Below are 13,171 nucleotides of genomic sequence, written 5' to 3' on the forward strand. Positions count from 1 at the left end.
TTTCATGTCACTTTAATTATTCTTGAATCCTGCGAGGCACTGTTTATAAGACTAGATAGCTAAAATAGATGGTTGAGCTCCATAGCTTCTTGGTTTACAGCTTTCAAAAATACTTAAAGGAGAGACTGATGTAATGCTTCTATGTATTATCAGCGATGAGAGCAACCTGACTGCTTTTCACGATGAGCAAGAAATTACTGACTTGCTTATAGCTTCTCTAGGAGGAGGTACATTCACACAATAACCCCATTAGCACAGAAGAATATGGTAATTTTACCAAAGCTATTAAATTCCCTGCATGTAAAAGATGTAGTATAAAAAAATTATTCCCACAGACAAAACTATGCTCTACTTCAGATTCAAAAGACTATGTTTCTTTCTGTGTGTGTATGTGTGTGTGTGTCTGTGTGTGTGCATTTGCGTGTGCGTGCGTATTCCAGGAAAAATCACTCCGTCCTTGTATGAGGCTGGCGGGTGTGACATGTCCCTAGTCAATTTTGAACCTGCAACCAGACGAGCCTCAAATAACATATGGTAAGTGTCAAACTGACAGTTAATCTGTCTAATATATTTAGTGAAATTTCATCATAAAAGTATATTTCTCATCACACACATATGCTTTGCCTGCAAAGTTGTAAAAGTATTCAGCTCTTATGTTGTTTTTGACCCTGAACAGATAGTTTCATCATTGATGGATGTGAATTCATCTCAAGGTAGTGTACAGTTCCTAGGTAGCTAAGTATATCAGGTCAGCACTGCATCTTAACTGCAGCTGCACATGACATCTTTTAGTTGAGGATAGCATTTAGAGGCCCAGCGATACAAATTTGACCCAATACTTATATCATAATACAGCGAAATGGTCACAGTTTTACAATATACAAAAAAATTAATCATTCTCTACCTGATATTTTCTGTGTTTTTGAGTTGCATATTCTTTGTGCAGTCATTAATCCACAGGCTCCATTGATGTGTGACAAGGAAGAGGGTTCTGGTTTGTTTTGTTTTTTTCAGGGCTCAATCTTTTCTTAAGATAAACTTATAACCTCACTATACAAGAGTTAAGGAAATACCCTATTGGCTTTGTAGTTTTAGGTCACTAAGAAATTAATCGTTGTTTAAGACAGTAAGTGTGTCGGATATGTTTGAGTGTTCTCACTTTGTCTGCTGCCCTGCAGGGACACCGACTCCCACCTCTCCAGTTCTACCTCAGTTCGCTTCTGCCCTCATGACCTGGTGAGTACTCCAGTTAACTGCTTTATTGTGGATTGAAGTTAGCAGTCATGTTGAGAGACATAGGACTGTGACGTAAACACATGCAGTCTTTACATATTATGTATGATGGTGATTACTGTTTTACACTATGGTTTTACTTTATTTTTTTGTAGGTTCTGTTTTTTCAGTCCTTTTGTACAAAAATATCCTATTACTTAAAATTTTAAAGGGATAGTCTTTACATATTTATGTGTAGGGTTATTGTTATTTACGCTATGGTTTTACATTGTTATTTTTTTGGAGGCTCGTTTTTTTTCAGTGTTTTTTTGTACAAAAATACATACATGAAATTTAAAATACGCTTTCTGGCTGCCTGTTTGGGATTGAAAGCCATTTGCCGCTTGTCTTGTGCTGGATGTATCGATATAAGTACTTGTTCTGTATGAAAAAAGAAAGATATCCTTGATCATCTGTTGATCTTCATTTAACCAGTTCTGTAATGAGAATCCAGGTGGTGAGGAGTGGGTGGAATGGCAGGAGTGCAATCCTCAGCCAACTGAAATCAAATACTTTTAGTGTCTTTAGAGAAAAATGCTATACTGATAATATATTCATCAACTCTTTTGGTATATGTGCTTTATTGCTCTTTGTACTGTTCTCTAATATTATGACTGTAAAGTACTTGTTCTTGAATTGTGTCCTTGCACAAATTGCTGTCTGAAAGTGTGACTTGACCCAGCTTTGACTGTGAGGCAGTTCTCCCTCCCTCAGATCCGTCTCAACCGTCTACTGACGATGGACCCTGAGCTGCTGGAGCAGCAGGATGGAGATATGAGCCCAGAGCTTCAGGACGCACCGCTGGGCCAAGACGACCCAGCGGCCACTACAGCTGGCAAAGCTAAACAGTACTATCGCTTGTGGCTTCTGCCCTACCTGTGGGTTGGTCTGCACTTTGACCGGCTCACCCTGCTTGCGCTGTTTGACAGGTAAAGCCGCCAGTATTTACCTGCATGCTGACCATTTGTTGCTCCAAGGGGGAAATTAAAAAAATATGAAAGCCAACAAAACATTCACACTCCCAAGATTTAAAGATTAACCAACCATACTGAACTTACATGTTGTGTGGGTAATAAAGACATTTATATACAGTGCTGTCTAAGATTTAACTAAATTAATCTCAAGAAATCATTCTTAAGATGGTATCAAATTATGTGCATTTTGAATAATATTTGTGCATTTTAAACTGTGTATAACAGTCAGCTTTAACAGGTTACATGTTTTTTTTGTTATTTTTGTTGTTGTTTTTTACTATATCTCTTGCTTGTTTACAGCATGCAGGGCCTTGCTACGTAGCGATTCATTTCTTTCCTCATATCACTATATGTTCCTCTTCACTCGTCTCTTATGGAGTACCGAAAGGTTCCATCCAAGGTCCTGGTGAATTCTTTTCAAGACATGCTGCCATTTATTTGTATATCAAGAGTTGTTTTTTTCATGTAAAATGACTTCACAGTGTTTTACTAATATCTATCTATGACATGGAATGATTTGCTGAAATCTTTACTGCCTCGTGTGGATATCTGCAGTAAAAAGTAATTGTTTTTTGCTTCAAATTTGACGAGCAAATCAACACTCTTCAAATTAAGACAATTCTTCTTGTTAAGGGCTTGTTGGGAAAGCATCTGCAAGGCTTCTCACTGGGACCAAGAGGAAAACCCTTATCTCCCAGTTTAATATAAATTAATTTTAAAGATTACATAGATTATTGCCCTTACATTATTGACTGGTCGCTGAATGCTCCTGGTCTTTAAAGGCTGGTGTGGTTTTAATTTTAATTCATTTATATTGAAGAACTGCTGAATGCAATTTTCTGCTTTGGGTTACAGGAACCGTGAGATTTTAGAGAATGTCCTGGCCATAGTGCTGGCTGTCCTGGTGGCGTTCTTGGGTTCAGTGCTGCTTGTCCACGGCTTCTTTACTGACATCTGGGTCTTTCAGTTCTGCCTTGTCATTGCAAGTTGCCAGTATTCTTTACTGAAGGTGAATATTTGAATGAAGAATACAACATTGATAGACATGAACATAACAGGATATTTTGGATAAATTTGAATTGGGGTTATATGAGGAAGTCATCCATAGTGCAAGTATTATCTTCAGTAGATGTGCAGCAGATTTGAGAATGCCAAAGCAGCGACGCTCTAAAAAAACAGTGCTGGTGATGATGGTCAGAGAAGAAATACATGTACTCTACATTTGTAATATTTTCAATTCCTAATTTTTGTTGTCAGAGTCATTACTATTGGCTATTCATCTTACAGCTGTCAAACATAGGTCATATTTCAACGCATGCCATGCACTTTATTACTCCGCAGAAGTATTTTTGTTTCAAACAGGTAATCTGCAGTGCGCCAACCCAAATCCACTAAATGACTTCACATAACTATGCTTCAGGCAAGACAAACAATTTCTTTAAAATCTTAAGTGGACTGTTGCCACAAAGGCAAAATTGAATTTAAATACATAACAGATTTCCAAAGCTTTCGGTGCCTTAAAAGGGATTTCAAAAACACAAAACTAATTCCACACGTCTCCTATTGACTGTCATGTGAATAATAAGTTATTTGCCTTTGAAAACATGGACATCATTAGTGAATTTAACTGTGTGTATTTTGATTGACAGAGTGTACAGCCAGACTCATCCTCCCCTCGACATGTAAGTACATCAGTTTTTCTTCTTCTGACACTTTAGAGGTCATGTCATCCTGAAATTTCAGTCCTGGCTGGTTCACTGGCATCTTTTGATACTGCAGCAAAGACTCGTTGAGAAGGTACATTCAGAAAAGCAGCTGCTGTGTATGTTTGCAGCGCAACTCAGCAGAATCACATAATAATTGGCTGTGTATATACCATGAGAAATTGGAATCTGATTTCATTTTACAAATGGCTCAAAGAGTTTCTGCACAACAGCAGGTCACATTGAAGGGGCTGACTTAAAGGCTCAACAAGCAGCCCAGTGTTGACTGTTTTTGATCGCAATCACTTCATTGATCATTATATGACATTAAAATTTCAGGGTAAAATTACCTAATATGTATTAATATGGCTCGATCGTGTGTTAATAAACAATAAAGAATAAGGTTGAACTTCAAATTTTATGTTTCCTATGAAAGCTTTACGTAATGGTAGCCTTGTGGCTCTATTTCATCCTTACTGACTGGCAGAGGCGGTGCCCTGTATGTCTCCATCTCACACATGCGCAGTGTTGCGTGTGACCATCAAAGTCACCTGTGACCCCGGATGACCTTTTGACACCTCTGTCACCAGTAGCCCTGTGACAACTTGCGGGAGCTGTGAGCCGCTCACCCTCCAAGGGCTGTAATGAGCTATGGTTGTTTATCACAGATATTCCTTCAAATCGAGGTAATCCCAACGATGTTGTATCCAGTTTTTGTTTCCCATGTTGAGGACCACTGTGTACTTGCTCATTCTCCTGACATTTGTACTGCAGTTATGTACGTGCATTAACGTTTAGCATTGTGCCCCGCTTTTTGTTGTAGTTTTTTTTTTTTTAGTATTACATTAGTTTATTGTGCCTTTTTGTGGCAACTCGGTTTGGTCCTTTTGTGTCCATTGCACGGCAAGCTATCCTTTGCTGGTGAAAGCAGTGCACCCACTCCCGCTCCCAGCATAGTTGTGTATCATTAACTTCATGTTTTTTCTGTTGAAAAGAAAAAAAATTTAAAAGGAAAGGGCAACTTCTTTAGCTGCAACCTGAAGATGACCGTGATATGTGTCCCTCATGCCTTGGCTTCAGGCATCTGAGGGAAGATCTTTTGGAAGACCTATGCATGAACTTCAGCTTCATGTGTCAGGAAGTGAGGGCTACCAGACTGGCTGAGGTGGTATAACTGTTGTCACCAGAACAGTTGGCCCCATCCCAGCGACTGCATCAATATCAGTCTAGCCGATAAAAACATTGGGCTTCAGAGACTGAATATGCCTCCTCTAGGAAGAAGGCCAAGTAGTCTAAACTTACCTCCAGGGTGAACAAGCTGACTGAGGAGCTTAGTTGTGAAGTCTCTATTCCTAGCCCTCCAGTCTGGAAATGGTGCAGGGGGTGTGGGTGCTCCCGCTCCTCCTGCAGATGTGTTGGGTCCAAAGGATGATGCGCTTTCCATAGCAGTGCCAGCCATGGAGTTTGGTGAAAATGGGACTGACAGATTCACCCAGGATGCGGCCTTCTGTGCCTCTGAGGTGAGCCCCCGTTCCTCAGCCCACAGTTCTAGAGTTGGTATCGAGGGTAGCTCTGTGGGAGCAGTCCTGGCCTGCCTGCAGGTGGATGTTCCACAGGCTCAGCCAGCTCCTGTCAGTGCTCTTTTCAGGCAGGGTTCAGGCCCTGCCACATTTACTGTGCCTCCATCGGATGACTTCTTGAGGAAGTTGCATACATGCTGGAGGGATACTAAAGCTGTCTCCCATACATTGTCTGATGGCTGGGTACTGGCAGAAGTTTGGCTTGGGCCACATCCAAGCAATCAAGGTGACTGCTCTCATTCTTTTGCCTGATGAGGCCAAACACAAGGTGTCCTCACCCCAAGTGTTACTAATGAGCTGCTCTGTAAAGCATATGATGCAGCACCATGCATTGGATGCATAGGCAACTCTTTGTCACATCCCTGCCGGAGGCTACGCTGGATACCTCCGTCCACAATTTTGGTGACACGTCTCTGCAGGCTTTTTCTCTGATCGCCAGAGTACTAGGACGATACATGTCAACTCTCATCCAGGCTTGTCACCAGGTGTGGCTGGCACAGCCTCTCACTGTGGCGTGCCGGACAACCCTCTGTGGTGTTCCTATGGAATCCGGTGAGCTATTTGGGTGGGTTGCACTAGAACCTTTCTGTCCAGGGAGGACATGGTTTCCTCTGTTGCACAAGCTCTGCTGCGGTTCTTCATGGTACTTTGTTGACAGGAAGGATGTTCTGTCTCAGCTTGGGGTTCAGATTTGGCATTACAACCCTCATTGCTTACAGCTATGGGTCTGGCTACTGCAGGGCCTGACCCACTACTGACCGAGTATTCAGACACGGTCCACAATACTGTACTGAATGCCAGGGCGCCTACTACCCAGATTCAGTAAAAGAATAGGGGGCAGCTGTTCTCTTTATGGTGTTGGGATAGGGGTGAGGACCTTTTGCACTGTGCGGGTCCAAAAATACAGGCATTTCTACTGTCACTCTTGGATGGCAGACGGTCTCCTGCTACTCCTAGGGTACACATGGTGCTAATTTCCTCTCAACATGCTTGAGTCAATAACAACACAGTGGGGTATCACAGACTGTGACGGACATTCTTGACTGTGTCCCTTCTTCTCAAGGTTACTTTGAGGATACAACCCCCACTAGCACATAGAGCTCCGGGTGGGATCTACCCCTTGTGCTGGATGCTTTGTGTCTGCCTCCATTTGAGCCTCTGGCACAGGCAGAGCTCAAGTAGGTGTCTGCTAAGACTGCTTTTCTCCTCACCATCACCTCAGCCAAGTGTGTTGGGGAGCACCATGCTCTGTCTGTGAGTGACTCATGCCTGAGGTGAAGCTCAGGTGGCTGAGAGGTCACTCTGTGGCCATGTGCAGTTTTTCTCTATAAGATTCTGTCATCATCAAACATTAACCAACCTATCCACCATCCATCCACAGTTTGAGAGGGGTGCACAGGTTGAGACTATTGTGCCCTGTGCTGGCTTTAAGAGCCTATGTTACTGCGACCACAGGCATAAGGTAATCAGCACAGCTGTTCCTATGCCATGGTGGTCCTAAGAGAGGCTGTGCTCTCTCCAAACAGCGACTGTTGCACTGGATTATAGATGGCATCGCCCACACATACAAAAGAAGGGGTCACCACACGTGGAGAGGTGCCACTGTACTAGGGCTATCTCTAAATCATGGGCAGCCCTGCTTGGCGTACTCCTGGAGGACATATGTGCAGCAGCATCTTGGTCATCAGTGAGTTCCTTCAGGTTCTACCAGGTGAATGTTGCCATTCACCATCCTCTGGGTGTAGTCCTGTTGCCAAACTACTGCTTCATCATAATGAGGTATATGGGGATTCCTCATGACCTTGTTCGTATAGGTCATCCAGTGCTTAAGACACTGCCTCTGGTGGTCAGTAAGGATGAAATAGAATGAAAGTATGTACTACAGTTCTTTAAATCCTGGATGACCGCCAGAGCATTCTGTCACTCTGAATCATTGTGGTTTCTTGAAAAGATTCTACAGGAAGGGCTACACGGTGGTGCAGTGGTTAGCACTGTCGCCTCACAAGAAGGTTCAGGGTTCCAGTCCCGGCTCGGGCACGGGATCTTTCTGTGTGGAGTTTGCATGTTCTCCCCGTGCCTGCGTGGGTTCTCTCCTGGTACTCCGGCTTCCTCCCACCATCCAAAGACATGCACTTGGGGACTAGACTGATTGGAGACTCTAAATTGACCGTAGGTATGAATGTGAGTGTGAATGGTTGTTTGTCTCTCTATGTTGGCCCTGTGATGGACTGGCGACCAGTCCAGGGTGTACCCGCCTCTCGCCCGTTGACGCTGGGATAGGCTCAAGCCCCCATGTGACCCTTGATGTAGGAATAAGCAGAAGACAATGGATGGATGGATGGATTCTACAGGAACTGATCCTCTAATATCCCTGTCATCAGGGGTCACATTTGACTTTGTTGGTATGAACACTTGACCTGTGCATGTTCGGTAAATGTGGAGACATTAGGTGCTTAATGCACCACCTCTGGTGTCCATCCAGGATTCATCGAACCATAGTTACAAATGTAATTTTTGGTTGTTTGGTGCTGACGCAACATACAATAAGACTATTATATAGTAATGTCTTGAAAAGATTGCAAATACAATGAATGGCTATGTCTGACAAAAATACATTTAATTTGATTAAAACTCTAAAGTAGTGCTCTGAACCTTGGCAAATTAATGTCCGTAATTAATCTGAAAAACGTAAATTGTCAATTTTACTGAATAAGCATATGTATGCTACTTCTTCCTTCAAACACAAAGGCACTGAGATGTTATTTAAAAAATGACACCTTGTCAGTTTCCGTTTCTTTTTTCCCAATACCTGTATTTTTCTCTCCAAAAATACATATTTAAACATTAATATTCGAGTTCTGCGATTATTTTTTATGGCTTCACAGCAACACTCTAAAGTTTCCTAAATTTGATAATTTCAAACTGGATGATTTGTCATTTCTTGGGACCCCAGCAGTAAACAAACAATTTCAAAGAGTCCAAAATATACATAAACAAACAAGAACTGCAAATTTGAGGAATATAGAGTCAAACTGCCTTTGAGCTGTTTTTATTCAGTACATTTCTCTTCTGTGTTGTGTTTCTGGAGAATGATGCTGCTTTTCCCCTGCGAGTTTGTTGCCCTCCACCCCCTTGCGTCAGCAGCCTGCTCTGAAACGGCGTCTTTTATTAATGTGGCTCCCACTCTGCTGCAGGCACAAGCTTTAAATAGCTGGCCAGAGTTTCGACCACAGCTCACTCCTTTGCTCTTTGTCTGTATTTCCATTTCTGCTTCTCTTTCCACTGTCCCCTCCCTTCACCTCATCTCACCTCAAAGAGTTCTTTCTTTCCACTTTCATGACAGTGGCATATTTTGAGACGTGTGAATTGTCATTGTAAAAGCAGGGCAGCTCATATTGTCTCATTTCATATATTCTCAATCTTTCTCCTGAAACCTCACACTTGATTCTATTTCTGTTTATAACTGTATCATTGTCCCTTTTGCTCTAACAACACTGATACTACTGAATTAATTTTTTGTTTTGTTACATCTTATTAGTTGGACAATTAAATTTTAAATTTTAGAATTCATGAAAATAAACTTGGTGGGATTGAACAGCCACTTGTACCTTATAATGTAAAAAAATATTGAAAGAATTGTTGTCTCTCTTTCAAACTTGCTTGTTGTGAAGATCATGCTGTACTACATGAATACCAAGCTTCTTTGATATCATTCTACCCTTCAGGGCCATAACCGTATCATTGCATACAGCCGCCCGGTCTACTTCTGCTTGTGCTGTGGCCTCATTTGGCTGCTCCACTACACCAGTCTGAGTACTGCTTCATCCCGCTTCACCCTGTATGGAGTCGCTCTCACCAGTTCCCTGATACTTGCCTCCGCCAGGGACCTCATCATAGGTGAGGTTAAAAAAGCTCATGACCCCCACCTTGAGAACTGCTACACCACATGTCTACCTGACTCATGATGTCTTGGGAAAATGTGGCATTTTAACATGAAAAATTCATTTAAAAAAAGTCTGAACTAACTGCACTGTCACTTTGTGTGTGTCTGCAGTCTTCACTCTGTGTTTTCCCATCATCTTCTTCGTGGGTCTGCTGCCACAAGTGAACACGTTCGTCATGTATCTTTTTGAGCAGCTGGACATCCATGTGTTTGGGGGCAATGGTGAGCAACTCTGCAGGGGTGACTTTGACTGCTACTGAATGAGACAACGGACACTTCTGTTCACTTGCTTTACATATTCTGATATGGCATTGTTAGTGGGAGTCAACAGTGCTGATTTGCATTCTGTCTGGCCTTATAGCCAGGCTGTCAGGTTTACTTGTCTCATTACTGACACTCTGTGCTCTCTGCAGCCTCCACAAGCCTTCTGTCAGCGCTTTACAGTGTCCTGCGCAGTGTCGTTACGGTCGCTATGCTGTACGGCTTCTGCTACGGAGCTTTGAAGGTGAGAGCAAAGAGACACTGTGAAACTGTAGAAAACAAAACTGAGGGTGCTTTCACAACTTGAGTCTCAGTCTGGCCGAAATTGATTGGTTTGCTTTCTATTTAGTCTGCTTGAACTTCCATCCATCCATCCTTTCATCCATTTTCTTCCTCTTATCCTGTTAAGGGTCGTGGGGGTCTGGAGCCTATCCCAGCGGCTTTCGGTCGAGAGGTGGGGTTCACCCTGGACAGGTCGCCAGTCCATTGCAGGGCCAACACATATAGACAGACAGCCATCCACACTCACAGCCATGCTGACAATCAATTTAGAGTACTAATTAGCCTAGTCCCCATTTGCGGGTCTTTGGATGGTGGGAGGAAGCCGGAGTACCAGAGAGAACCCACGCAGGCACAGGGAGAACATGCAAACTCCACACAGAAAGATCCCGTGCTCGAGCCGGGACTTGAATCCAGAACCTTCTTGCTGTGAGGCGACAGTGCTAACCACTGCACCACTGTGCTGCCTGCTTCAAATTCACATTGCAAAAATTTAAGGAGCCCAAATACAATTTACTGAAGGAGGGAAATCTGAGAGAGGCGCCACGGTGGTGCAGGACTGGCGACCTGTCCAGGGTGAACCCCACCTCTTGCCCATAGCCGCTGGGATAGGCTCCAGCCCCCCCCCCCCCCCCCCCCCGTGACCCTTAATAGGAATAAGCGGAAGAAAATGGATGGATAGATGGATGGAAATGTGAGAGAGAAACCCCTTTCTAAACAGTCAAAAATTTGCCGCTGTAATATATTTGGCACAAATGTCTTGGAAATATGGGATTTCAGAAGAAATTAAAATCAGTGATGTCTTTGTCAAGTTTAAAATGCAGCACACAGAAAGTATAAACATAATCCTTTTCATTTCTTTCACTTCTACAATTACTCAATATTCAAATCATGGCCAGATTTTCTCTCTGCAATCTAACCACACTTGGGTTAACTTGGAAAAATAGTTGTGAAAATGCCCAAAATTTACATAAAAAAATGTTGACTGTATTTTCACCATCACTTTATTTTCAAACCATAAGCTCTCAACAATAGACAGTCACCAAATATTGAGATAGTTGATCACACAACAAATGTCCTTCAGTTTTAACATTGTTGGAGCAGCTTGCCAAAAAAATCCCTGGTGGAGAATAAAATTTATGTTATTAATTTCACTTATTTTTGTGTTCTTTTTGATATAATTTGTTTGATACATTGAATATTTCATCAAAATCAAGTGGTATGTGTGTTATAACCAACTTTATTCTGTACTGAGGATAGAAACATTTGTATCATGCTTTGTTTGAAATTGAAAACGTTTCACTGCCAAAAATGATCACACACTTTAGGAAACTTGCACATTTTATGTCAGGTGTCTACATCTTGAATCTTCCAGTAGTACATCAAATGTTGACCTAATCTTTTGACATACTACAGTCTGTTAAATTCATGATGAAACAGTAAATCCACATTTGTACACTTAAGGGTGTTCAATTGTTTATCTTCTGGTGTCTCAGGAGACCTGGGAGCCTCACCACATCCCTGTGTTATTCTCTGTGTTCTGCGGCCTCTTGGTGGCAGTGTCTTACCACTTGAGCCGGCAAAGTGGCGACCCATCTGTCCTCATGTAAGTTCACAGCCCCAAGGAAAAGCCCTCACTCACAGTAGTATTTGAGCAGTCATAGGATTCACTCAAATATATATTCAAGTCATTATCAAATACTTGATATTGAATCATTTGTGGTGAACTTACTGGTCTGGCACTGACGTAGCCAAAAATCTGGCAATCAGGAGTGTTTTCCATGACTGTTTCACCCATGTCTGTGAGAGATGTCAAACAGTATTTAGATACTGATGATGATTTTAGATAAGGCTTGCATAAAAAAAAAAAGAAGATGCTTAGTTCAGATCACTTGAAACTGCTCCCAGGAGAATTATGGTATTTTAGTAAGCTGATTGTTTGCTTTCTAGCTCGCTGATACAGTCCAAACTTTTGCCCAATTTGAGAGAGAAGAACCCAGAGGACCCCCTGTCAGAAGTACAGGACCCTCTACCAGAGAAGCTAAGGGCCTCAGTGGTGAGTTAAACATTCATGATTTATCTAGATAAAACCAGGAATACTCTATGTAATGGTACTGCAACAGGATTTCCATTTGGAGCTTAACACATGGGTCGAAACATTTGGGTGTTAAGTGTAATTATTTCAGTGTTTGTACACAAGGTATTACTGTGACATTGGTGGTGCACCAACCAGGTGTAAAAGTCGGTAAACCATGTTGATCTCATGGGCCCCATTTCAAGCATGACATAAGCGTCATTGCTGGACCTCACCCTTTAACCAGTAAATGAACTTGTGCTCCATCTGCACAGGCAGGTGCTTAAGTATGTTAATGTGGGGTGGTCTGGCACATCCATGGCACTTAGCTATTATGGGACACTAAAAATGTTTGGGGCATTGCATTGCAGTACTATTGATGACCAATAACACGGAAACATTGGCTGCAAACTCCTCCCCGGCCTGCTTTACCTCCTAAAGCTTTGGAGGATACCTGCTGTATAAAAGGCATGATTGTGTGCATTCACCTGGCTTAGAGGGAGTTCTTTTCTTTGGTTGAGAGGGGGTTGCTTTTCCCGAGTTGATATGTTTGTGCCACTGAAATAGTAACATACACCATTTGGGCTTCAAAGGGAATGGCACCAGGCACTCTTATCGGTTTGATTGATATTGTGTAAGAAACCCACCCATGAATAATTGTCTTATGACTGCCTCTTGGCGCTGTGAATTGCACTCTAATTATGTGCCCTCTAAATACCAAGGTGTGACTGAACTCTCCCTGAACGTACAGCGCGCACATAGTACCACCCGCCTGGCATCATAGATTGCTTACATAGGGCCCCAGGTATTTGACCCTGGAAGGGAAAAGTTTACCCAGCCGTGCAGTTGTCAGTTTTGTTTGAGTTATGTCCATCTCGATATCACCCACTCATTTGGAAGAAATATTTTTTTTTTATGCAACATGGTTAGACACATCAGCGACTTTAGTTCTACCTAAGCTCCTTTAACATTCATTCATTTAGCTTACTGAAACTGCTAACTTCTCAACAATTGTCTTTTCATGTCTTCTGATGGAGATTTTGTCTTTTTTGAGCCTATGCCCCATGTTTGTTTTTTAATGTATA

At 42.3% G+C, this 13,171-nt stretch overlaps 1 protein-coding gene across 8 annotated transcripts in view; it reads left to right on the forward strand.

Annotated features, from left to right (window-relative positions):
- Positions 1-13,171, forward strand: part of pcnx1 (pecanex 1) — a 46,030-nt gene that overhangs the window by 22,808 nt on the left and 10,051 nt on the right. For 6 of the 8 annotated variants that reach the window (XR_015109838.1, XR_015109839.1, XM_086183098.1 and 3 more), the window contains 10 exons: positions 441-534; positions 1,179-1,236; positions 1,972-2,201; positions 3,102-3,255; positions 3,896-3,928; positions 9,255-9,426; positions 9,584-9,694; positions 9,886-9,977; positions 11,509-11,618; positions 11,963-12,068. Coding sequence is in view for 6 of the 8 variants with exons in the window: in XM_086183098.1 (XP_086039224.1) it covers positions 441-534; positions 1,179-1,236; positions 1,972-2,201; positions 3,102-3,255; positions 3,896-3,928; positions 9,255-9,426; positions 9,584-9,694; positions 9,886-9,977; positions 11,509-11,618; positions 11,963-12,068 (1,160 nt within the window). In the remaining 2 variants the exon portion in view is untranslated. The remainder of the gene's footprint in view (positions 1-440; positions 535-1,178; positions 1,237-1,971; positions 2,202-3,101; positions 3,256-3,895; positions 3,929-9,254; positions 9,427-9,583; positions 9,695-9,885; positions 9,978-11,508; positions 11,619-11,962; positions 12,069-13,171) is intronic. The other 2 variants (XM_086183094.1, XM_086183097.1) reach the window with 1 other exon arrangement.

Source organism: Aulostomus chinensis, chromosome 17, assembly GCF_037954235.1.
Source record: "Aulostomus chinensis isolate RoL2024-O1b breed Wild chromosome 17, RoL_Achi_v1.0, whole genome shotgun sequence".
NCBI classification, from domain to species: domain Eukaryota; kingdom Metazoa; phylum Chordata; class Actinopteri; order Syngnathiformes; family Aulostomidae; genus Aulostomus; species Aulostomus chinensis.